At 38.3% G+C, this 25,593-nt stretch overlaps 1 protein-coding gene across 1 annotated transcript in view; it reads left to right on the top strand.

Moving 5' to 3' along the window:
- The window catches only part of ephb1 (EPH receptor B1), a 262,917-nt gene that overhangs the window by 202,197 nt on the left and 35,127 nt on the right, over window positions 1-25,593 (top strand). Inside the window, exons 7-9 of the mRNA XM_084411790.1 lie at window positions 12,886-13,048; window positions 18,767-18,875; window positions 22,856-22,920. Of these exons, the coding sequence (XP_084267916.1) occupies window positions 12,886-13,048; window positions 18,767-18,875; window positions 22,856-22,920 (337 nt within the window). The remainder of the gene's footprint in view (window positions 1-12,885; window positions 13,049-18,766; window positions 18,876-22,855; window positions 22,921-25,593) is intronic.

Here is a 25,593-nt window from a genome sequence, read left to right as displayed (position 1 = left end):
GTAGGGTTAAACATATAATGCAATACAATACAATAATTGAGAGATGTGCAAATAAACTGTTTGAGTCATTTGATACTTAGTAAAACTAAGTTGCTTTAGTCCAGTCATTGTTCATCTTGATTCAAGATTGTGTACAACAGGTTTTTCTGCCAAGTTTTGATCAGTTTATAATTTAGAGGCCTTAGAAATGTATGCAACCCTTAAATTGCATTCAAGGAGCACCAGCAGAGGGAATTTACGCATAAATTGTTCATAAATCTATTCTTGTTAATCATAAATCTATTTTCTATCAATTTAGTGTGTTAATTTAGTGCATATATATAACTAAATAAAAACACTTAATCATGTACCCTAATACAGTGTATTGGTGTGTATATAAAGTCACTTTTTGTATTATCTATTAAAGGATTTGCTCATCTGTCACTATAACGTAATGTATTTTTATTAATGCATTATATTAATTTTCTGAAATTTTTTTGACGTGATTAATTGGGTCTGATTTGATTGGTTTGATAATTGCCATAGCATTTAAGTGATTTGCTTAAAAATGTCCATTGATTGACAGCTCTAGTTTTTACTTAAATTGTTACAATTTAGTGTGACAATTTTCATAAGAGTGGTTTTATGAATGAGTGGAAAAAATTGAGTTGGAAAAGTAATGAAGAATGAAAGAAAGACATCATTTTCATGTCTCAGATGTGACAGGTAACCTTTAATTGAAGTCTAATTACAATCCCTTATTCACCACGCTCTGTCTCTCTCTCAATTTTAATTTAAGTCTGCTTAATTGGCTTGACTAAATCTGTACGTTTGTATTGTCAAAGCAATGGCAGCTAGGCTACGTACAACATGTCTGCAATGTAAAGTACAATAAAATGTTAGTGCAAAATTAAATAAAGTGAAAATGGACAACAATTAGGAAATACAGTGTAAAATTTTAACAAATTTAAATACCAGAATAAAGAAGTAATACAAGATATACAGTTTAGCTACAGATGAGGGAAACATCAAGTCAGGCGGATCATTCTCTGTCTCTTATATTGTGGCAGACACATATTGTGCTGCTAACACACAGCAGTCCTTGTGTTCTCCTAATAGGAAGGACCATTTTTCATTGTTTGATAGTGTTTCAAAAGTGCGGTGTATGCACTTCATATCTTTGTATTGTGTGCATTCTGTTAGAAAAGTGCAGCTCTATCTTGATTTTGTTCTGATCACAGTGTGTGTGGACTCAACCTCTGTTCCCGCGGCAGCCATGTTTTCCTGTCTCTATTGAGAGCTTGTGTACCTGGTCAAGGTGGCTCTCAGTTTTTGTGTGTGTCAGATAGTCTGCCATGGCTTATTCTCTCTATAGGCCCAAATAGGATTGCATTTCACTTTGTTGTTGTGTTTGAGTTTCCCAATCAGTGATGTAATTGTGTTTCATTTGTGCTGTAATTTGGTTTAATTGAATAATTTTGGCAGTGTCGTTCTGGTTCAGAGCATCAGTGTGATGAGGGTCAGGATGCTCTGGACCAGTTGAGAGAAGGGATTGGTTTATTTGCTCATCTCTTGGTATTGCACTATTAATGAGGGTCACTGAATTTGAGATGTTTCCAGAATTTCATTGCCCTTTTATAATTAGTGGATATTTTGCCTAATTCTGCCCTGCATGCATTATTTGTTGTGAGCCGTATCCTTGTAGGATGTTTTTTTTTTTACAGAGTTCTGCATGCAGGATCTCAGTTGGATGGTTTCCCTCATTTTGTGAATTCTTGATTTGGATTTGTCAGTTGTCTCCACACCCCACTGCCATAGAGGGCAATTTGCTCAATCTAATATTTGATCCTAATATTTTCAGCTAAATTTTAATTGGAATCTCTATGAGACTCTGTCTTTCTCTCTCTCTCTGTCTTTTTTCTCTGATCTCTGTCTCTCATAGTTTCATGACACAGAAGATAACTTGCTTTTAAAAGGTCAGGGCCTCCATTAACTGCAATAAAAATGGAATTAATGCGTGTGTGTGTGTGTGTGTGTGTGTGTGTGTGTGTGTGTGTGTGTGTGTGTGTGTGTGTGTGTGTGTGTGTGTGTGTGTGTGTGTGTGTGTGTGTTTGGTTTCAGGCTTGCTGGTTTTAGCCCAGAGGTAGAGAATTATGAGTCATCTCATATTGGCATCTTTAAAAATACATTGTGCTTCATTCAGAATATCTCTCAGTTAACATGCCAACATTAGTCTTCATAAACAATACTACAATATTACATTTCTCTAATAGAACGCTCCATAATAACAAGCCCACGCACGGCAAAATCATAATCCATAAAAACCCACATACGCTGTTTGATCTCTGCCTACAGCACTTTGTGATTCTCCTGTGCTTGCTGCCACTTCTCTCTCTGTCTTATCTGTAGACACTCCTTCTATACCGAGAGCGAGCGACACGTACAGCTGCATCCCTCACAATTCTGCAAACACTTTGTAAACAGATTTGTTGATTTATAATGGAAGTGAGCTAGTCGCGACAAAACTAGACTGCTCACGTTATAGTTTACAAATGATTATTTGATGCAACAATACTAGAGTGCTTCTCAACCAAATCATGGTTATGTTTTTTTTTTTTTTATCCATGGCTATTTTTTTTTTTTTTTTTGTTTGATCGTATTTTGTCACATCAGCAAATGAATAATTATAATCAGTAGATTCGCCACATCCTATAATAACCTAAGTTCGTATTTTGAAATTGAATTTGATTTTAGCTAAATATTTCTTTGAATCTGTCAGCATTATGCAGCACGTGTAGCAGGAAGTGTAACTCAGCAGTCAGTTGGAAAGCGATGCTGTTATTAAAAAGATATGAAACCATACACAAGGCCAATACAAGGTTTTGTTTCAGTTGAATGAATTCAATCTCAGCATTCTCTATATGCTGTGCTGAATACAGAGTTGAACCCATAGCTCAACTACATACAGTGCCAGTCTGATCCATAGACAGAATCTCAAAATCAGTGATCCAGGTAACCAATGAGGTCTATAATACCTATCTGTAAGCATTCTCATTCATCATAATGGCATTTTCTCGGCTGGCACAGGACTCGCTGGAAGTATGCTTATTGACTGTGTAGTTTGGGCTCTTTTGTTTATTTTTAATAAAATAATAATAATTTGAAGTAAACATTTTTTGTTTTTTTATGAAATTAGAGCTGCACGATTCATCTCGATTCAAACACCCACGCGATCGCATTCCTAAACGACAACGATTCGCCGGTGTCTATTAAACCTTTTACAGAATCACATTGGGACAATCAAATCTGTGTTTGCGCTGCCGCTGTATTGATAGTTTAGATATAAACACTGATGTCTACGGTAACGATCAAAATAGAGCAAGGCTGGGTTTCCCGATAGCGTTGTCTTTTGGCGCGCTACGAAGACTCTTAAGGTATAACTTAACTAAAGGTAAACCATTACTAGGCGTGTTCCTCGAACTATACCTTAGGAAGCCGCTTAAGATATACCTTCTTACGTGTGACGTTACCCGGTGCTGTCCGTGGCGATGGTGCTGAATTGGTTGATGTCGACGGCTCGAGAATCAATTAGTCTCTCGTGCAGGGGCTGTTTCACTGCATTATGTGAGAAAGCGGTGTTCTTCATAAATAGACAGCAGCAATTAACTGAACCATGCATTTCGCCAGAACCATGTAAATGACATGTCCAGTTGTCTGTTACAATCGTGATCTATTTGAAACAACAACAAAAATAAATTTATTCAGAATCGTGCAGCTCTATATGAAATGTATTTCAAATGTAAATTTAGTGTTTTATTTGAACCCAAAATAAATCCCAAATCAATTGTGTCTTACTGTACCACTTTGGAAGGTGCCGGATCGCCATCGATAAAGTGAAACAGATTGTTTGAGTTGTGAATGTGTGCATTGAATTGTATGCAATAAAAAGATAACATCATAAAAATAACAGCAAAAAGCAGGCTGCATACAAAAATAAATGAATATTGGAGTATGTTTTACAATTAAAAAAATACTATTTTAGTATCTCTACATCAAAATGTTATGTTTAATTCAGTTTTACTTGCTGTTTTTTCATTATCTGTAAAATGTATAGCAATTTGAGTAAAAAAAGTGATAGCAGGAAGAGTACATTGAAATATACCCCTATGAATCAGAATTGAATTTATAATTGAATCTGTGATTCTCTACACAGCTTTAGCAGCTTATGCAAATATATTCTTTTAAAAGTAATGTTCCCCAGTGCTGCCTTTGTGTTTCATAGGTCTTACCAGGTGGTATTGCCATCCTGCGAGCAGAGGTGGCATGTGCCACCCAGTTGGGGGAAGTGGCACTTTGCCACTACCAGCCGTGCCATGTTCACTGGAGGATGTTTGAGATGGTGTGTGTGTATGCGGTCCACGGTCCATTAACAGAAGGACTGATTTGACACCAGCCCCGTCCCCCTGTTTGTGTGATCATGTGTGTGTGTGTGTAAGACAGGCAACTCTCTTCAGCAGGACAGATTGCTTTGCTGGTCTATGGCGGTGACACCTGCCTCCTGCCAAAACAGTCCCACTGCTCACTGAGGACCTGCTGAGAGCCGTGTCTGTCTGCCTTGGCAGCCGCTCCTATTGGCTGCCCGCCACTAGCCCCTCCCACTTTCCACACCATCTTGAGGTGTTAGAAGTGGGGAGGGACTTCCCATAATCCCCATTTGACTGACAGCGGGAGTGGGCCACCCCCTGAGAGGGTTTCACTGCCGGGGGAAGAGTAGCCAGATCAACATGTAAAGCAAAGCAGCACACTGGCTGTTCAGAATAGCACTACCATATTATGCTTACTAATTTTGAAGTATGAGCAAATCAAGAGCAACTGATTTTTAACAATGATCTCTTTTTCATTATTTGGTTAGAATGCCAACAGTTAAGAATTTATTTGTGTACACAAAATTAGATGCAAAATAAAATAACTGAATTGTTTCATGTAATTAAATACTTTAAAAAAATAATGAAAAATGATTATAAAATGTAAATTAAGTACAATTAAAATATGATTTTAATATTTTAATAATAAAATATGATTATTCATATTTAAATCATATTGTTATTAATAAAAACATTTGCTTAATCAAACATGTAACTTGATCAAATCATACAACAATTTGGCATGCTATAGTATAATATAATCGCTTGCATACTGTTTCCCTTACTGTTTTTAAATGTCCAGGGGAAGCATACCGTGTTCTAAGAGCAGTATGCAATAAGTAGTAGAGTTGAGCCGGATACTCGGCTGAAACGAGTATCCGGTACGGATAAAGCACTTTTGTCGAGTACGAGTATTATACGAGTAATACGAGTCAATATCTGTGCTCGGATAAAAAAAATAAATAAATAAAAAATAAAGTTATGTTGAGATTAGGGCTGGGCGATATATATATATATGTATATGTATATGTATATGTATATGTATGTGTATATATATATATATATATATATATATTAAATGCGATATGGAATTAGACCATATCGCATATATCGAGTAGTATGCTAGTATTTGATTCTGAACATATTTACATGGGACATTTATTTTGCAGTTTCTTTCAGATTAATTTGTTTGCCCACAATCAAAGGCATCCTTGATAAGACGTGAGAGTCTTTAAGAAATCACAAAACAGAATCTGAGATTGTTTGTTCTGCTCATTAAAAAGAGCTGTTGGTTTTTTATTTATTTTTAAATCGTGTTAATTTGTGTCACTCAGCACTGCGGTTAGTTAATCTCCAGAACAGCAGTGTTTCTGACAGGTTTTAAGGCAGATTGTGATCTGTTGCAAAGCATTTAAAGGGTTAATAAACCCCCAGAGGTAATGGGGTATGCAAATGAAGGTGGAAACACTATTTTGAGTAACGGTTTCTGCTTTTAAAGCGCCCTTATGCTGTTTTAAAGGCTACCATTTTAGTTCTGGAGGTCTCCTACAGTCGGTTTACATGCATCCAAGGTCTAAAAACATTTTATTTTTCTCACAATATACATTGCAGGTACATCTCTTCTTCTTCATCTCAGTTTCTGAAACTATTCGATCAAGGATTCAGTCTCTCTAAACCCCATCTTTCCGAGAGCCTACTCTGCTCTGATTGGTCAGATGACCCAGTCTGTCGTGATTTGGTCTACGAACAGTAACGATGGTGTTGTTTTTACCGTATCAAGTCCTCATCCTTTGGAAGTGCATGCAAAGTGGATTTGCTTTCACAGAAAGCAGCGTCTTCTTGACATGTCCAACACAAACCAAACCCTTCCAGGCTCCAGCTACATGATTGAGGGCAGGTCAAAGTAAATGTTGTTCACAGATAGCCACTGAAAAACATTGAAGAACAGGCTGGCATTTTCCTAATTTGTTCCTAATTTGTAGGTTATTGCAGGAAGTAAGGCTGGAATTACTGAGGACTCGTTTCAGGCAGATTTTTTTGAAGACAATACCTCCATTTATCGTGCACTTTGATATTTGAAACTTTGCAGAACTTTAACATACTACATGAAAGGTAATCTTCGAAAAAGCATAATAGGGGCTATTATTCACCCACAAAATCTTGTATTTCAGCAAATATTGATTGAAATTTCAATCTGTTCCTAACACAAATTTGTCATATGACTTCAGAATACTCACAAGCTTTATGTAATATATAGTATTATAATATAATACTTATATTGTGCACAAGTCATTCTTCTTTTATGGTGATGTTTTATGAGTTGACAGCATCCATCCCTTTTTACTTTCATTGTATGGAAAAGTTTAGAATAAATAATCATTCAACAAAAAGAAAGTAAGTCATACAGGTTTGGAATGACTTGAGGATGAGTAAATGATGACAGCATTCCTTTAAAAAAAGAATGTCAGATTCCGTCACACACACACACACACACACACACAATTGTTCATCTGATGCCCTAAATGACACTAGCTATTCTTATTTATTGATGGCCCAGTGGTGAGGTCATGATGGTGTTTGTGATGTCCTTCATTATTTATATGTCAACGCTCTAGTGCACTTCATGTGTGTTTTATGGCTGGGATGATGTCAGGTGCAGACTCTTTTCATTTCTGCTCATTCACTACCGTGAGGATGACACATATTTAGACACACCGTCTTGTTTGGTAAATTACTGACAACACACAAAAACCTCCTGCCCCTTCACATGTCAATCATAAACGACATGAACCTCAATTATTGATATCACTGTTATTTTTCCCCCTGATTATTATTATTATGTTGCAGTTGTTAAGAAACAGATTTCGCCTTCGGCCATCACAGTGGGGGTTTTCGTGTGTAGCGTGGGCTTTCAGCGTCGTGCTGCTGTGAATTTTGATGAGACCTTGAAAACTAAATTGAATGTTGCAGCAAGTCTTGCTTTTCTGTATCTGAGAGTCTTCACTAAATCGGTCTCCTTTTTCTCACTCCCGAAATATTGTTTAATTTTGGCACGTTTTGCTTTCGCCCACAGCACAAACACAGAACAAAGTAAAAAGGAACTGACAAAACAGACACAGAAAAAATGTGACATATATAGATCATAACAGTATTCGGGCAAGTAAAGTAGGGACAAATTGTAAATACTGTATGTACACTACCATTTATTTTAATTTTATTAGTACTTATATGTTTATTAAGTTACAAAATATTTTTATTTCAAATAAATGCTGTTCTTTGGAACTTTGAACTATTCATCTAAGAAAGACTCCTGAAAAAAAATGTGTCACTGTTTCCTCAAAAATGTTAAAGGTGCTGTATGTAATTTGTTGACTGTTCTAAAGCATAAATATACCATAATATGTTTGCAGATATTTAGGAGACATGCTGAGTTCACATACTCGTTTCTTTGAAAATTTAAACCGCTGTCTGTCAATCTTACATTCTGCACATTTAAGCAGCACAACTGTTTTCAACATTGATAATAATAAGAAATGCTTCTTAAAGGGACACTTCACCCATGGGAACATTGATCTTTATTGAAAGTGGGTCATATATGTAGTCGAAATGTAAAATTAATTTTGAATTTGGTGCCTTCTTGGCCGAGGAAAGAAAGAAAATAACTTCAGGACGCATTTGTATGAAAGACACCAACTCCCACAATGCACCACATTGCACAGCTGCGCAAGCCACTCCCACTAATCCAGAAAGCGCATATCTGCCTAAGAGAAATAACTCTTCCGTCTACAAGGCTAGCTACCACCAGAGCTTGAAATTAATTTCACACAAAATGTCTAGTTAGTTGGCGAACTCATTAGTGAATTACTCTTCATTTGTATTTCTTTCGAAGTGGTGAATTATTGCATTGTAACGTTACCTGGATGTTCAGTCAGATGCGGTGCGAAACTAGGATGGTTCACAACACAAACGTCCGTGTCCTCGTCTGATTCACAACACAAACGTCCGTGTCCGTGTCCTCGTCTGATTCAGAGATTTCATCCAGGAGAAGTTGTCATTGTTGAAATTCTTTGCCACAGTCGGACTCTATCTCTGTGTTCGTAGCGGTTCGTAGTTGCATAGTGAGATCACCGGCGCCACCAGTCCGCCCTAACCCGAGCCAGTCCGGGCTCCTCGTCCGCGGCAGGCAGGTCTTCTGCCTCGGCTGCTCTTCGCTATAATGCGGCTTGTAAAGGTAGCCACAAACACCTGATTCAAGCATCAGACTTCTGAAATCCTCTTCCTCTATATCATATTGAGTGCTCTCCTCCGCTATTGTCATAACTTTACATCTGTCTCCACAGCGCCTGTTAGCTTAGCTTCCAAACAAGATGGAGGATATTGCTTTTAGTTTTCAGAAAGTCAAGTCCCACCCACTGATCTGTAATAGGTCTGTAGCGTGAGCGGGTCCCGCCCCCTGGGAAAGATGAGGAACGAGTGTCTGTAGTCTCTACACTTTTCAATGAAATGTGACTTCCTGCTTATTATGACGCAAAATGATGATTTTTACGTCATAATAAGCAGGAAGTAAAACACTTAAATCCTTATTTCTCCCATCTCAGGGAAAAATGGATGAAAAATCCACATTTATTATAATATATGACTGGGTTTCTAACAATACAAAGCTTAATGCAAATGGGTGAAGTGTCCCTTTAAGGCGAGACACTACATGTGAATAGGGTAACATTTTTAAATAATAGATATCACCATGAAACTTCCTCAGTTGATTACTTACACAAGTATATATAAAAAATGTATTACAAGTTTTTGAAATTTGTATGTTTAATTATGCAAATGTAGGCATTATCTCATTAAATATGCATGATTTTGCATATATTTTCGGTAGATAGATCTGAACATATGATAAAGCCAGGTGCAAAATTCTTTTTTCATTTTGTTTGCACACAAGATGAAAATAAAAATTCAGAGGGATTTCAGGATATATGCTTTCATTACCTAGGAAATCAAAATATACTGTCCATAGCCATAAAAAATTGATTTTCGCCATATTTTTTTAATTAAAATGTCACATAAATCAGGCCAGGAATGATTTATTAACAAATCCCTCTGAAAATATCTTCAGAATACTGCTAAGTGTATAACTGGAAAATTTGGTGTACACAGGTGCTACATAGGCTGAGATGTTTGTACTGGAGAATGACAAAAAAACGCAAAAAACTCATTTTGAGAAAACGGCAGTTAAAGATTTAAATAGCTCTAAATGAGAAATCGTCGTTAGCTTTAAATCCCCCTTTGGACATTCACGATTGGTTACTGATAGAAAGGAAATGCCCATATTTGGGTTACATAGCGTTGTGCAGGAGACTCAGAGCTTTACAACGATACCGGTCACGACAGATTTCAGTAAACAGGCGGAGCTCGGCATGTCGCGCTGGAATGCTAACTTCTTGGTAAATTCGGGAGAAACGTACTGCCGCAAGTAAACAAAATGTAATAAAATAAACATCTTAATGTATATTTTCAATGTTTTCTTTATAGCAGCTTGAAAAAACACATATTGAAGGAGTAAACTAGCCCAAAATCTCAAAACTGACCACTGCATGAAAATTCGATGTTAATAGAAATAGAAAATTGTATAATAATATATCACAGTAATAGTATTACTGTTTTTACTTCATTTTTATCACATAAATGCAGCCTTGGTAAGAAAATAGTGCCACTGTCTAGCTTAAGTAAGTTCAGTGTAAGTTATGATTTTTACAATGGTTTTTATGATTTTTATAACAAAATTAAGTCATCTTCAATAATAATTTGGGATAAGTATGGGTGATAACTGTGTTTAAACCAGTGTCATTGCTTTCCAGTGGATTATACTGTATATTTTAGTGTTTGAACAGATGCACACGCTGAGGTGACGCATTACATCATCAATATAAGAATATACATCTTATCTGTTGCATTTTATAACGGTCTATAGTTGAAATGAACCAGTGTAATTTAATTTTCACACACAAGATTTCATCCTGGTTTACTCTTATCTGTTCAGTGTCTTATATCATGGCACATTTGTATTTGAGCTGACTGATGAGTGCAAACTAAAATCCAATGGAACCGCATCAGTAGACATTAACTGGTGAATCAGCTTCTGTGTCCTGTGGAAAGTAGTGCTGTAAGTTTTCTATCTTTTATTTAGCTTTTTTATAATTCTCAAAGTATTCTTTGCCTTTCATCTCTTCCAAATTAACATGAAGCTTTCTGGTTTCTTATTTTTTTGAAGTATAAAGGAGGCTGGTTTTTAAGGTTAACATGAAACACTGTTTACCACGCATTTCACTTCCATAACGTGACTGTATTCTCAAATGAATTGAGGTATTCAACCTGAAACAATGTAGGAAAGGGTTAGATTTTTTCAATCAGAAATTGATTGGATCTTAAATGGTCAATTTCGATGTCATGTTGACTTGAAAGCTGCTGTGGAAAAATTTCTGCATTGCTAACCGCACTATATATTTAAATGACAATAAAATGATGGTATGCCATTTCTTAATTTTAAAAACGCACTCTAATGCACAGTACACATTCCCAGACAAAAGATGACCAATCGTGGTGAATTCTGTGGCCGGGGGTCCTGAACGGTGGTCCTACGTCTTACAGTGAGAGAGGTTCAGAGACAGCCATTGTCACGGTCTTGCGAACAAGGATAGCCTGAGATAATTTTCTGACAGTGTCAGACATTTAGCATGATCTTCTCACAGTGTGTTTGCTGCTACGACAATAAAAATGCAACATAAAATGGTGTATCGACCAATACTACATGGCGCTTAAACTTAAAACCACTTACCTCAAGCTCCGTTGACAAAATTGGCAAGTTAGCCTCTTTTCGCTAGCCATGACCACGTTCATATTCTCCTCTTTCGCTTCCTCCTCTTTTTTCAGTGAACATTAAAACCACAAAGTGTGATTCATCTTGCTCTATTTGTTTACCACTAGCGCATGCTGATAACGTTTTATTCTTCTATACTAACTTGCGTTGTAGCCTACGATTCAATAGGTACCATCATCGTACAGTCTAAATACATGGCGAACCCGAGTTTATTAGATCCACGTCGTACAGTGTGATTTGAATTGATCTTGTGAGATTGCCCAAATCGCAGAGTTTGTAGCAGGCATAATGCTGGGGGTCAGGACCATAGATATGTATACAATGCCACAACATTGTGCAGCTTCTGGTTGTGAAACCGCCGAGATTTAAATTCCCGAAGAAATGGGATAACCTTTCACTGGTGAGAATTTGTTGGCTTGTGTTTTAATATGTATGAACTCATTACTACAGGTTTTTATACTATCGTAATTTTTTAATGACATGTTAGCTAATGCCTCCGCCTTGTTGTATTGTGTTAGTTTAGCAAAATCATCTGCTGAAGTCTATTGCAGATATAGATAATCATACATGCCTCAAACTTTGGTTGCAGACAATTTGCTCTCGAATTTTTTGCTTTGACTGTTCCAATATGGGGGATGGCTTATGTATCCCGGCCCATAGAAACATCTGTGTGTGTGTGTGTGTGTATATATATTATTTTAAATATATATAGTCCTGACCCCCACTAGGGGTCACTAAAGATTTACCAGGGGTCGCCAAGCTCACTCTAGTCTAAGGGTTACAAGTAGGGATGAAACGATTACCAGTTTGATGCAATTCCTTTTGAATGTTAAAATAGGGGACTCCTGGAAAAAAGGTTGGGAACCACTGCTCTAATGCAATAAAGACAGTTATGATAACAGGATGAATTATTTGGCCTATTATAGTCTAGCACCCTCTCTTTCTCTCTCTACACACTTGCACACACTTTCTCTTGGTGAGGTGTTGATGGAGTTTAGAAAGTGAAATCTCATCACTTTTCACTCACACACATTACTGTCTCGTCTGCTCCTAAATGTATTTTTTTTTTTTTATGGAATCAGTGCTTGTCGGCGGCTGTTCAAAGAGCCTCATTTTATTAAACTCTCCTTCCAAAAAGGAACGTGTTATTGCTTAGAGTCAGAGGTTCCATTTTTATAGCTCACAAGCCTAAATAGAGAGCTCAGTTTTCTTTTCTTTTAGGTGTCAATGTCATTTCAGATGTTTCTCCTATAATAATTTTGGAGAACTGAGTACGTGTACAGAGCTATACAATTTAAAAAATGTAGGTAAAATGTCATTTGGATAATAATTTGAGCTTATATTGAGATCTCTGACTGTCATTGCAGACCTTGGTATCTTGACAAATCTGAGCACAGTTTGTGACATTGTTTAGATCTCTTCTAAAACTCTAAAAGAGACAAATATGCAATTGTTAGGGTATTTTTTCTAAAGGGAAACCTCTGATAAGTGATGGACTTAAGCAAAGGTCTCCATTTGGTCTCATTGCTATCTGGGAGAAACAAATGTGTGAAATCTGTAATTGTTTGAAAAACACGTACATCTCTCTCTGTCTTCTCTCAGGAGCTGTCTGAGGTGAACTCCACACAGGTGAGGAGTCAGACGAATACGGCTCGTGTGGACGGACTACGGCCGGGCACCATGTATGTGATGCAGGTTCGAGCCAGGACTGTTGCTGGTTTCGGCAAATACAGCAGCAAAATGTGCTTCCAAAGCCTCACAGATGGTACGAACCCCCACGCCAATGCCTGTGTGTATGTGTGTGTGTGTGTGCGGAGGCACTTTTTGGATCTGGGTGATTTCATTCCTTGAGCAGAGTTGTGTCGAAAGAAACGCTCCACTATTCTATTTTTTATGCTCGTATATTTTTGTATGATTATCACTAGTCCCTTTCACACAGAGATTCCAGAAAATACACTGAAAATTTGTCCCGGATTCATTTGATTTTGGTTCATTCACACTGCCAGTGATTTTCTGGAATCTGTGCGTGCATTCACACACATCCCGTAAAGATCCCGTAAAGACATGTGACATCAGGATGTGACATGTAATGTTTTAAGTTTGCTTTTGATCTGCAAAACCACGATTGTACATTTTATTTCCTGATTCGATCATAAAATAGTGCATCGTCCGTCCGTCTATTTATCTGTCTGTCTGTCTGTCTGTCTGTCTGTCTGTCTGTCTGTCTATCTATCTATCTATCTATCTATCTATCTATCTATCTATCTATCTATCTATCTATCTATCTATCTGTCTGTCTATCTATCTATCTATCTATCTATCTATCTATCTATCTATCTGTCTATCTGTCTGTCTGTCTATCTATCTATCTATCTATCTGTCTATCTATCTATCTATCTATCTATCTATCTATCTATCTATCTATCTATCTATCTATCTGTCTATCTATCTATCTATCTATCTATCTATCTATCTATCTATCTGTCTATCTATCTGTCTATCTATCTGTCTGTCTGTCTGTCATGCTTTGTTGTCTTATTGGTTCCTCCCAGCAAACTTTCTCATTCTTTCTAACACTGTCTTCACTCTCTTTCTCTCTGTTTTTTTTCTCTCTCTCACTCTCTCTCACTCTCTCTCAGCGGAAGTGAGTGGATGTTTTTATTGTGTCTTAGGGCTCATTTCATTTATTAGTTCTGAAAACACACACACACACAAAGGAAACATTCCGTTTGTTTCATTTGGGGTGCGTTTTATTTTTTTCCAAGTCCAGTCTTTTTCTGTTTTGTTGATGATTTTTGGAAATTTCAAACTTTAAAATGAACAACAAGAAACATAAAGCGTCTCTCTCTCTCTCTCTCTCTCTCTCTCTCTCTCTCTCTCTCTCTCTCTCTCTCTCTCTCTCTCTCTCTCTCTCTCTCTCTCTCTCTCTCTCTTGTAACCTCTGTCTCTCTCTTTGGTTTGATTAATGGCGTTGTATCTGTAGTCTAGCATATCCTGCCTGACGACTGTGCCAGGGACACACACACTATGGATGCCAAGAGGGACTGGACTCTACAGGACAGAAAGACATCCGCCAGGCAGCTGGCTAGTTCCTGGAGCCACACACACACACACACACACACAATTTACCTGTCCAGCTCACTTGCGCATCCATTTTTTAGGCTTCATCTTTTACACAACCCTCCTTGTCTTTGCTATCAAATTGGTTTTAATATAACTGAACTGCACTGGCAATCTGGGACACACACACAAAGAGACACAGGTCTAATGTGTGAGCATGGCCCTGTTGTTAGACAATGTGAAATATATGGACCTATTTTAACGATCTGAAACGCAAGTATCAAACGCGAAACACAAGTAACTTTGTGGGCGGATCTCGGGTGCTGTTGCTATTATACCGGCGGGATAAATGATTCTTATGACTGATAAATCTAAAATGGGTTGGTCTGAAGTAGCTACATTACTCATAGGTGTGGTTTGGGCGTGAAATAAACCAATCAGAGCGACATCTCACATTCCCTTTAAGAGCAGGCGCGCTTGTTCCATGGCGGATTGCTATTATTCATAGTTATCCATGGCGGATTTGCCAGGCGCACGCCAGGAGCGGTTCACAGCCGAGGAGACCAACGTTCTCGTCAGGGCCGTAAAAGACAGAGAAGTGATATTGTATTGGGATGGAGAAACCCACCCAAATTAGCTTAGGTTAACGCCTCCTCTTTTCGCTGACCAAAGTCAATTGCGCTGGGTGCAAGATAGAGCCCATACTCTTACTTGACTATAATTGGGCTTTACACCTTGGGCTTTACACCTGCAATCATGCATTTTAAAGACACTTTTATCCAAAGTCATTTACATTGCATTCAATGTATACATATTATCACTTAATGCATTCCCTAGGAATCAAACCAATGACCTTGGCATTGCTACAGCTGCACCATATTCTACTGTTTGAGCTACAGTACACTACACACATGCAACAAACACACAATGAACATAAGCACACACATCACATACACACATATGGATACAACAAACTTGCAAATCAGCATTTAAAATACACACTCAAAACATGCATGGCTTGTTTGTTGCGTGAGTGTGTGCATGATTTGTATATGCATTTATGTTTTGCATGTTGCATGTGTGATTTACATGTTTGATTTGTGTTTCAGTTTCAGTTGTGTGCAATCTGTGCATGTACTGCAAGTTTTGTTGTGTTTTTTGCATGTTCAGTGTGTTTGAGTATTTGCATGGCTTAATTGTATTGCTGCATGCATGTGTTTGTTTTGTGTATTTGCAACACCTCAGTTTCAAACACCTGAAACTGGAACACAAAACAGTCATGCAAATCACACCAGCATGCAATACGCATGCAATACACATGCATAAGCATGCAACTAATTTACCCATGTCAGTATACATAAACAGACATGTACTCAAAAAACAGACGGACTCACACATATACATACTGTTCATCACACAGTGCAGACAAATAGTATTTACACACTTAAACAAATTAAGTCAATATACAGATAGACAACGGTGATGTCACACTGATGAAGACAAAACTTCCTGTGCGTGTGTGCAGGCGTCTCCGTGCCGTCGTCTCCGTGCCGTCATACTCACTAAAGTAATTAGTGCCTGCATTCGCTCCGCGACCGCTAACGGGTACATCCACTGGCATTCTGCCATGGCACGACATTCGTTACGACAATTAGCACCAATCACGGGGGAGAGAAGTCCACCTCACGCACACACACCTTCTCCAGAATCACAACACATGCTCTCCCTGGAGTCTCTCGCTCTCTCGTTTTGACAGCCAGGTGTAATGACGAAGAAATGATTCTGTTAAATGAGGTGTGTTTAAGCCCAGTGCTCACAGAGACTGCTCTACTTCCTGTTGGCCATTATGGATTTAGCCAGCATGCTAAGAACGACCATCAGTGCACTTGTTTAAATCTAGTATGCTATGACACACATAGTTACACAGTCATACATATGCAATGTTTCAATACACCGTCGTTCAAAGAAAAATTATTTGTGGAAAGTCACATGCCATTCAAAAGTTTGGGGTCGGTAAGACACTATATCAGGTGTATAGTCCCTGTTTACGCCTGGTATTAAGATGTATTTTGGGCGATAGGTTCACAAGTGGACGAGGGAAACACATTCCAGTTTACTCCTGGTGTTTTAATCCGTCTCTTTTGTTCACTTTCAAACACTTCTGTCCTGATTTCTTCGAGGGGAGGGTCTATGGGCTGGTAAATGAATGGGTTTTTTCAAATCTTTCAATCTAATGGACAAAATAAACTTGCGTTCCCTGTAATGTTTACACATTAGGTCAGTAGGCAGAGAGTAGAGTAGAGATTAGGTATTTTGTTGCTGGTCAAACGCATTTGACCACATGAGCGTTTACACTAAAGCCTGTTTCACACGGGACGATTTTAAATTTGTCGGCCGATTTTCCAAACCTGAGAGAGCCCACACACGGCAATAAAAAATCACGGGTCTAACAGTTTTGGTCGTACAGTGTGTGGTGCGCAGCCACACGGCAAAATCAACACATCACACACAAACCGATTTGACTCCCGAGCATTCCCAGGTCAGATGGGAAATCTCGCAAAATCCCTCGAGATGAAACGTGACTTCAGAGTAAACAATCATGTCGGACGAAGAGGATGCAGTGGCGATAGTTTGTAGTTTGTTTTTAACCGAAAAAAAAAAAACGTTATCAGTTGGTCCTCCATCTCCGACGTCCACCGGACTTTCTGGTGCGCCATGCCGCCGGCTGTTTTGATTTTGTTTCCCGGTGCTTCCTCGCCGCCTCGTCACCTCGCTTTCTGATTGGCTACACGCCACAGTCCACAGGCTGCGTGCTCGTTTGTCTCCGGGGGACACCACACACGAGGAGAAATCGGGCCAAAAAAATCCAACATGTTGGATATCCCCGATTTGAGATCGGAGCGGTCCCGACGTCCTTCCGAGCAGACGAGAGCAGTCTTAACACACCACACACGGCAGGAATATCTGATCAGATTATTTTACGATAATCGGAGCATCCTTAAGATTGTCGGAAGGGGTGAATCGGGGCTAAAATCGGCCTAATTATCCTGCCGTGTGAACCAGGCTTAAGAAAGCAATCTGGTCAAATGCGTTTTCAACTACCTCTGGAAGTGGTCAAAAGTAGACAAGCTCAAAATATTTTAGACCCCATTTACACCTGTATTTAGCATCATCCACTTGTGATTGGATCGACCAAAACGCATCTTAATACCAGGTGTAAACAGGGATATAGTTCCAATTTAAAATAACCATTTTCTATTTTAATAGATTTGTATTAATTCTTCTGATGGCAAAGCTGAACTTTCAGCGTCATTACTCCAGTCTTCACATGATCCTTCAGAAATCATTATAATATGCTGATTTGCTGCTCAAGAAACATTTCTTATTATTAATGGTTTAAAGATCAGTTGTTTGAAATGTATCCCCAAACTTTTGAACAGTTTTGTGCAAAATGCAACTCGTACATAGCAAGTTTACATACAATGGGATGAAATTCATAAACCAGTTTTTTTAGTTTTTCATGTAGCTTGCAGCTTTTTCAAGGGATTAGATCTGTCTGTCGCACACGTAATGACAAATCATGATGTATATCAGTCTATCTTGCTCTATTCACCATGCTTCCTCTTGTTTCTTCCCCCCAGCTTTCTTTCCTATTCTATCTGATATTCTCTTTCTCTCTGTACCTTTCTATGTTTACATAGCTTCATGTAGCTAGCCACATTTTGTTTGTTTGTACTGTAGCTAACTATTAGTTAGCATGACTGCAATTTAGCTCCTTAAAATCATGAGAAGCTTGTAGCTTAGCAAGCTACGGCCTCAAAGAAGCTTCTCCAAACCACACAGATGTTTCATGTGTGAGCTGGTCGAGGGTTTGGCTGTATTTGAACATCGAGAAAGGACATCCCATCCTCGTCTTTGTTGTTTTAAGATTGTGACGGTGGGATTTGCTGTGCTGATGGGCCGCACACTTCACTCACACACACTTCACTGGTCACTGTCATTCAGCTGTGTACCTTAAGTGTTTTTCCTTCCCTCTATTCATTCCATCTATCCTTTTCCATCACTCATTCTCAGTTGACATCTGTCAGCAACAGGCATTAGTATTACCTGACCGCCGTGTTTCAGCACTTCCTTTTGTATCATTGTATCACTCTATTATCCCTCTCTCCCTTCTCCTCTATTTCTTTCAAAGCTCACACCTCCTCAGAATTCTTCATTCTCCTATTCTTCCGTTTTCCGTACGACTTTGTGCCGCCTCCCCCTCTCTTTCATTCTCCTATTCATGCAGTCCATGAAACGCTTCCCTGAATAGGTTCTCTTGAAATGTTTTGTTTATGTTCTTTCATCCCCTATTTCATCTCTATAGGCAGTGGCCATTTCAGTTATTTCTGTAGCCTAATGCATCCTGTCTCTCTCTGTCTAGACGACTATAAATCAGAGCTGAGGGAGCAGTTGCCGCTGATTGCGGGCTCAGCCGCGGCTGGAGTGGTCTTCATCGTGTCTCTGGTGGCCATATCTATAGTCTGTAGCAGGTGAGTTCGCCATTATGGAGCCAGACATGTGGCTGCTGCATGTGCACGCAAGGACAGAAAGACACGAGCGAGTTCAGACTAGCTAAATGTGTTCCCGGTTCATCCTTTTACTTAAAACGTATATACATTGTAAAATATCTGCAATGGAGTCATATACAAATGCTCACCAAGGCTGCATTTATTTAATCAAGAATACAGTCAAAAACAGTGATATTGTGAAATGTAATTACAATTTAAAAGAACTGTTTTCTGATTTAACATATATTAAAATGTCATTTATTCCTGTGATGGCAAAGCTGAATTTTCAGCATCATTACTACAGTCTTCAGTGTCACATGATTCTTCAGAAATAATTCTAATATGCTAATTTGCTGCTTATTATCATCAATGTTGGAAACAGTCGTGCTGCTTAATGTTTTTGTGGAAACCGTGATAATTTTTTTCCAGTTTTTACTGATTAATAGAAAGTTCAATAGAATACCTTTTTTTTTTAATATAAATCTTTTAACATTATAAATGTCTTTAATGTCATTTTTGACCAGTTCATTGCATCCTTGCTGAATAAACAATTTATTCCCACGACTTACTAATACGTCAGCACATTTTACTAATTTGTTCCCTTGATTTAATAAATTGTGGCCAGGTTGTCATAATTTGCTCCCTTCTTTATGTTAAATCAAATCTAGGGAACCAATTAGTGGCCACGATTTACTAAAATGAGGAAACAAATTAATAACTGGGAACTAATTCTTAATTCGAAGCCACGATTTAACTAAAACAAGTGAGTGAATTAGTTAATCATGGCCACAACTTACTAAAACACGGGGACCAATTCCTAATTTGTGGGAACGAATTGTTCACTCATGGCCACGACATATATATTTACTCTGGGCTCCGGACCAGTGATCTGTTAGTGTCATTCCATGTTTCAAATCCCATTGGTTAGAGTCAGTCTCAGGACTGCCACTAGCTCTCATCAGAGCACAAGCATCACCTCATGCTGATAAATTGGTCTTTATATAAGTTGGTTCTTTGCTGTAGGGGAACATTAATGATGAGTGAGGTGATGCAATTCCTGTAAATAGTAAGCAATTCATGCTTTTAATCCACAAATAAAAGGAATTGTATGTATATATATATATATATATATATACAAAAGCAAACCAGAAATTTAGATCATAAAGCTTTTGAAAGGCCTTTTCTGTGCCTAACTATTATTGTGGTATTAATATTGAATATAGCACCTTAAATGACACACAAAGGCAAAGCCAACTGCGATTGGTCACTTGGCATGACGTCAATCAAGCCGTCTCTTCCTGACTTGAGTGGGTGGCTTTTTGCCAGAATAAACTGTCATTTGGCCCGAATTGACTTCCTTTTTGTATCCTTGACAACACCAGACCACCACCAAAACAACTATTCTCAAAGAACGTCTGTGACCTACAAAATAACTCTGCCCCACTTAAAACAGCGAATAAATGTTAGACACTTATAATGTCACACAATAGGGGCTTTCGCACCGGGTAGTTCCAGGAACTAGCCACCAGGGTTGTTCCCCGAGAACTAATGGCTCCCTTAGGAACATTTTCCTGGTTGCATTCGCAAGTGCAAGTGACGTAAGCCGCGCTTGTTGTTGCGACTTTTATTTTGACGGTGCGGCGGACCTTTATTTTGACAGCGCTGAGAACTCCAGACCACACAGTGCTGGCATCATCCATGTTCATATGTTTACGATCTGTCTAACAGTCCTGTCTAATACGTTATTAGATAGAACTGTTATACATAGAAAGTAGACAGTATATAAAAAGTTATTAGCGTATGCCATGTGGTTGATGTAACAATATTAGCTCAAAGGGGAAATATTAATAATAACTCATAATTACCAATTATGATTAATTATTAATATTTGGGTCAGTTAATTAGATTAACTTTGAGGTAAGCTAAATTAATATTACAATCAATTAATCAGTTCCAACGAACTCTTTGATTATTCATTTATTCTAAGAAAAGTATATCTTTCATGGTCACCGAAAAATTATTATTTCTTAGCATGTACAGCACTTAGAGCATGTAACAAGATCAAGATCGTAAAATGGACTTTGTTGCAAGCAGGCTCAGAAACCAAATACATAATTGTGCACAAGTTTTATTAACTAAAGCACAAACATAACTAAACTAAACAAACATACATACATTCATACATACATGCATAGGTCAAATGGTGAGTGTTATGGAACCGGAAGCAGGAAATAGAACTATGGAAAAGATCTATTTAACTATGAAAAGAGCCATCAGCTTATCATTTTCAGAGCACCTCATTAAATTGATACTTGCATGGTCAGTTGCAATCGTGGACAATTTTTGAAGTGGTTGAAAATTGAGTTCGTTGATGAGTCCGTGAGTGTCAAAAGTCATGGTGCAAGTTGCCATCGTTTTCTTCTCTGCTTGATGGAGAAGATGAGGATGACTTGCATGGTGGTTTCGACGCTGTTGTGGGTCGGAGCTTGCAGCCCGGGGGCCTGCTGAAGGCACGCTGGACGGCACGGCATCCTGAAGTGCCGAGAAGGCCAGGAGTTGATCATTGCCCATTCCGCGGTGGTAAAGTAGCAGTTTCCTGGATTGAAGAAAAGTCTGACTCCCTTTTGGGAGTATGAAAGCATGGCATTGCTCAGGCCTACGTTGCTCAGGCCTGTTGGGCCCTGGGCCCCAGTGGGGGGGAGTAGTATCAACGTGAGGAGTAACAGTGAGGCCAGCAGCAAAGAAGCCAAGAAGCTAAAAAGTGGGAAGGGTCAGTGATGAGGCCTTTTAAAGCTTGACAAAGGTCACACCTTTCCGAGTTTGCTTGACCAATGAGAAGGGTGGAATTTCACAAGCGGGAGTTTCTTCTGTGGTTGATTTATGAGTTTTTGTTCTAAGCATGCTCATTTGCAATGGCATGCTGGATTGGTTTCTGATGACGAAACTAAGAAAGATTCTTGTAGTACTAATATGTTGCACAGCTATCGGCATATCATGTACACAATCATTTCGATCTTCAAAGTACCAATTAATAGAGACCAAACATGGTATGCGTGGGGTTACGTTGACTGTGGGTCTATAATACGATATATAGTATCAAAGAGATACTAGTATCAACAGATAATAGTATTAAAAGACAACACAAGGCAGTAAATCATTCACAAAATGTTCTGGAATGCATGTTAATTTCATGTTAATCAGTTCATCGATAAATGAATGCAGGAGAGTCTGTTCTAACATCTGTAGGTTTTGTAGCAGGACCCTATTCACATTGCTACGGGTCATAAAACTAACTTATCTGATCGTGGCCATGGTAACGAGAAGACCTTCTTGCCCTGTTTGGGGGATGGGACCACAGGTCCCAGAGTGAAGTTTGAAGGTTTTTATGGTACATGTACCAAATGATTGTGTCTGATTTGGTATCAGTCGTTGCATTGATGTCCAGTGTTGCTAGCTGAGCAGAAATACACAAGTGTTTTGCTTGGCCCCTTCAAATTTGCGTTGGATTTTCTTCTTAGCGTAAAGGTTAAGAGGCCCATCTATCACTGTTTTTCGTGTTCGTAGAGTTAGTTTCTGGAGTAAATATATAGGCTATAATCTGTGTGTTTACACAACTTTAAAAAAAACATGGTTCACGTGCGTTCGGCCAATCAGCATACACTAAAGTCACTGGTTGTTCCTATAGTGCTGGTTTAGACCCTACTCTGAAGTAGGAGCTAAATTAGTTCCTCCAAAGAGGAGTTCCTAGAACTAAAATCGTTCCTAGTTCCTGCGGTGTGAACACGCCAAAATCTGGGTACTTTCGCCAATAGTTCCAGGAACTATGAAAAGGTTCCTCCGGTGCAAAAGCCCCTATAAGGCTAACCCTAATGCTATAAGACTCAGACACTTGTTTCAGCCAGCCGAGCAAATCCAGATTATATGTTTTAATTTTATTTTCTCTCCCCCTTTTTCTCTCCTAGGAAACGAGCTTACAATAAGGAGGCTGTGTACAGTGACAAACTCCAGCACTACAGCACTGGCAGAGGTGAGCAAATCACTGTTAATGCTGACGGACATCTTTGTTTTATGCTCAGCTCTGCCCCTTCCTCTGGGGCAAACCCAACCTGAAAGGGGTTTTGAATATGAGCGAAAGCAAACAGAGAGGAAAAGAGAAGGATAGAGATGTGAGGTTACAGGAAATGCCGGGGGATGCGGTGAAACGGAGGAAAGGAACGAGGGATCGCTCCAGGCCTGTGCACTTTTTAGAAGCTGACATTAAAAAGCTTTTCCTACCTGTATACATCCCATAGCCCTCCAAGAAGCTTCAGGCTCATTAGGAACTGAGAACTCTCTCTCTCTCTCTCTCTCGATAGGCGATCTGCAAAACCACATTTAATTAACATAAGTGCAGACGAAAAAGTAAACAAATGATGTGACAGCCAGACTTGCACATCAAACAGACAATTTAGAAAGAGGAAAAAAGAACTGAGAACTGAGACTGTGAGAACATGATCTCGTTGTGAGGAGAGATATTTGGATAATTACTGTATCAGAATTTATTCAGTCTTGAATGTCAATGCACACAGTATGAGCTAAAAACTAAGAGAAAGACTCTTGACTATGAATATAATTGGCCGAAATGTCACAGACATCCTTGGGTTTTCTAACATTAGCATTATTAAAACTTATTTAAGGTGCTGGAATACAGAAGTGAACTTCATCAGTACTTTCAAACTTAATCCAGTAGGACATTTTTATGAATTACCCCCAGCACCAAGGACAGACTGTCTTTTGCAAAAATGGAACCACAGTTTCTACAAAAAAAAAAAAAAAAGTTAATAATTGCTCCAGTTAATTTTAGTACTGTAAAATCTTAATATATAATATTCAAAGAAGGAGTGTTTATTTATTTATTTATTTATTTATTTATTGACAATGGTAGTCGTTTTATTGTAGTATTAATGACTATGGTGTTTGGGTAAAAACTGGTTATCATACTGCAATTTTTTAATTTTAGTTGTTTTTTTTATTTTTTATTTGATGACATACAATTATTAATATTGTATGTCATCAAATAATTATAAAAATAAAAATATTATTGTCTATTAAAATGAGGGACAGTGACCTCATATTCATTTAATATTTCATTAACTAACTGTTTTAATAACTACTTTTACATTTTTTTTTTTTTATTATTATTTTTTTATTTATTTAGAGGACACTTTTTATTCAAATTGCAAGCATATCACATTTCCCCATAAACTGAAGTTGAATTTGGACTGAATATTAAGGACAGCGACCTCATATCCATTAATTACTCTGAGCTATTTGGACTAATATCCATTTATTGTTTCTAATGAAGGATATTTTCAACGCCTGCTGTTTTGATGTTTTACATTTTTGAGGTCGTCTCACCAGAGGTGTATTTATTGTATTTCAAGAACAGCCACATCTAAAAATACATCTGTCCGTCTATCTATCTATCTATCTATCTATCTATCTATCTATCTATCTATCTATCTATCTATCTATATTGTTCTGTCAGGACCACTATTGTCAAATACGGTTGACAGTTAGCATACAGTTTGGATTGGCGGTATGGTTCCGCTCAGGCCTGCGCATCCGTGCAGCCTAGCATGGATAAGAGCAGTAATAACCCCCCTTAGGGTAAACAGAACAGAACCAACATGAATGTAATGCAGATATCATTCATTCAAGACCATTAATGTGTCGCAGCTGTTTCTGTAACTTTATTTTGCTGTTGTCACTAAGCTGGAACCTGGTTACAAATGAAACGTCCACCTCTCTTGTCCACTCGTCCATCTTTCTCTCTCTCTCTCTCTCTCTCTCTCTCTCTCTCTCTTTCTCTCTCTATAATGAGCACCCTAAGGATCTGAAAGACTTAAATTGCCGTGAATGAAGAAAAATGAATGCTGGACATAAAATGGAAATATTGTTTCGTGTAAAATATTGATTTAAAACTTAATAGAGCCTTGCAATAGTGAGGCACTCATAATGTAGCAGAGTCATAATGGAGTATGCTTCATAACGCATGGCTTTTTAATACCAGAGAGATAGAGAAAAATCATCTTTCACCTGAGAGATCAGCGAGATGCAACTAATCTGATCTAAATAATGCTTACACTGTGTCAGACGCTCCGCATAAGAGCACAAATGGGCTGATGTTCTCAAAGCTTCTTAACCTGAGACGGATCCTTTTATGTATCAGGACGCATCAGAGACGGCTGTTCTTTCAAAGCTCAGAAACAATGCGATTACACAGTCCAGGGGTCAGGCGTTTGCAGTGTGCATGAAGTGTATTAAGATGCTCCTATTCACAAACCAAGATTAACAACATTAGATGGGAAAGACTACAGTAACTCATGATCAGAATTCGGATGTTCTACATCCGCCATGTTGTTACTGTCACGTGATCTACCAGCGTCAGTTGCGTTCCTTCACTTCCATTCAAAAAATCCTCGCCCGTGGCCTTATGGGACAGTAAAGTGTCCATCAAATGCACACTTCAGAAACTTGACAGAACTAGTAAGTCATCCGGGTACTTTTCACCTACACTGTAAAAAAATTCTAACCTCTCCAAGTCAAAATTTTCTAGTGACTGGTCACATCTAAATTTTGTAATTGGCCCAAGTGCAATTCTTGTTGCAGTAGTCTGTTAACATTGGCTCAATGAGAAATAATACGTCAGACTAATTGA

This window comes from Rutilus rutilus, assembly GCF_951802725.1.
Source record: "Rutilus rutilus genome assembly, chromosome: 6".
NCBI classification, from domain to species: domain Eukaryota; kingdom Metazoa; phylum Chordata; class Actinopteri; order Cypriniformes; family Leuciscidae; genus Rutilus; species Rutilus rutilus.
This window is presented reverse-complemented; position numbering and strand designations above follow the sequence as displayed.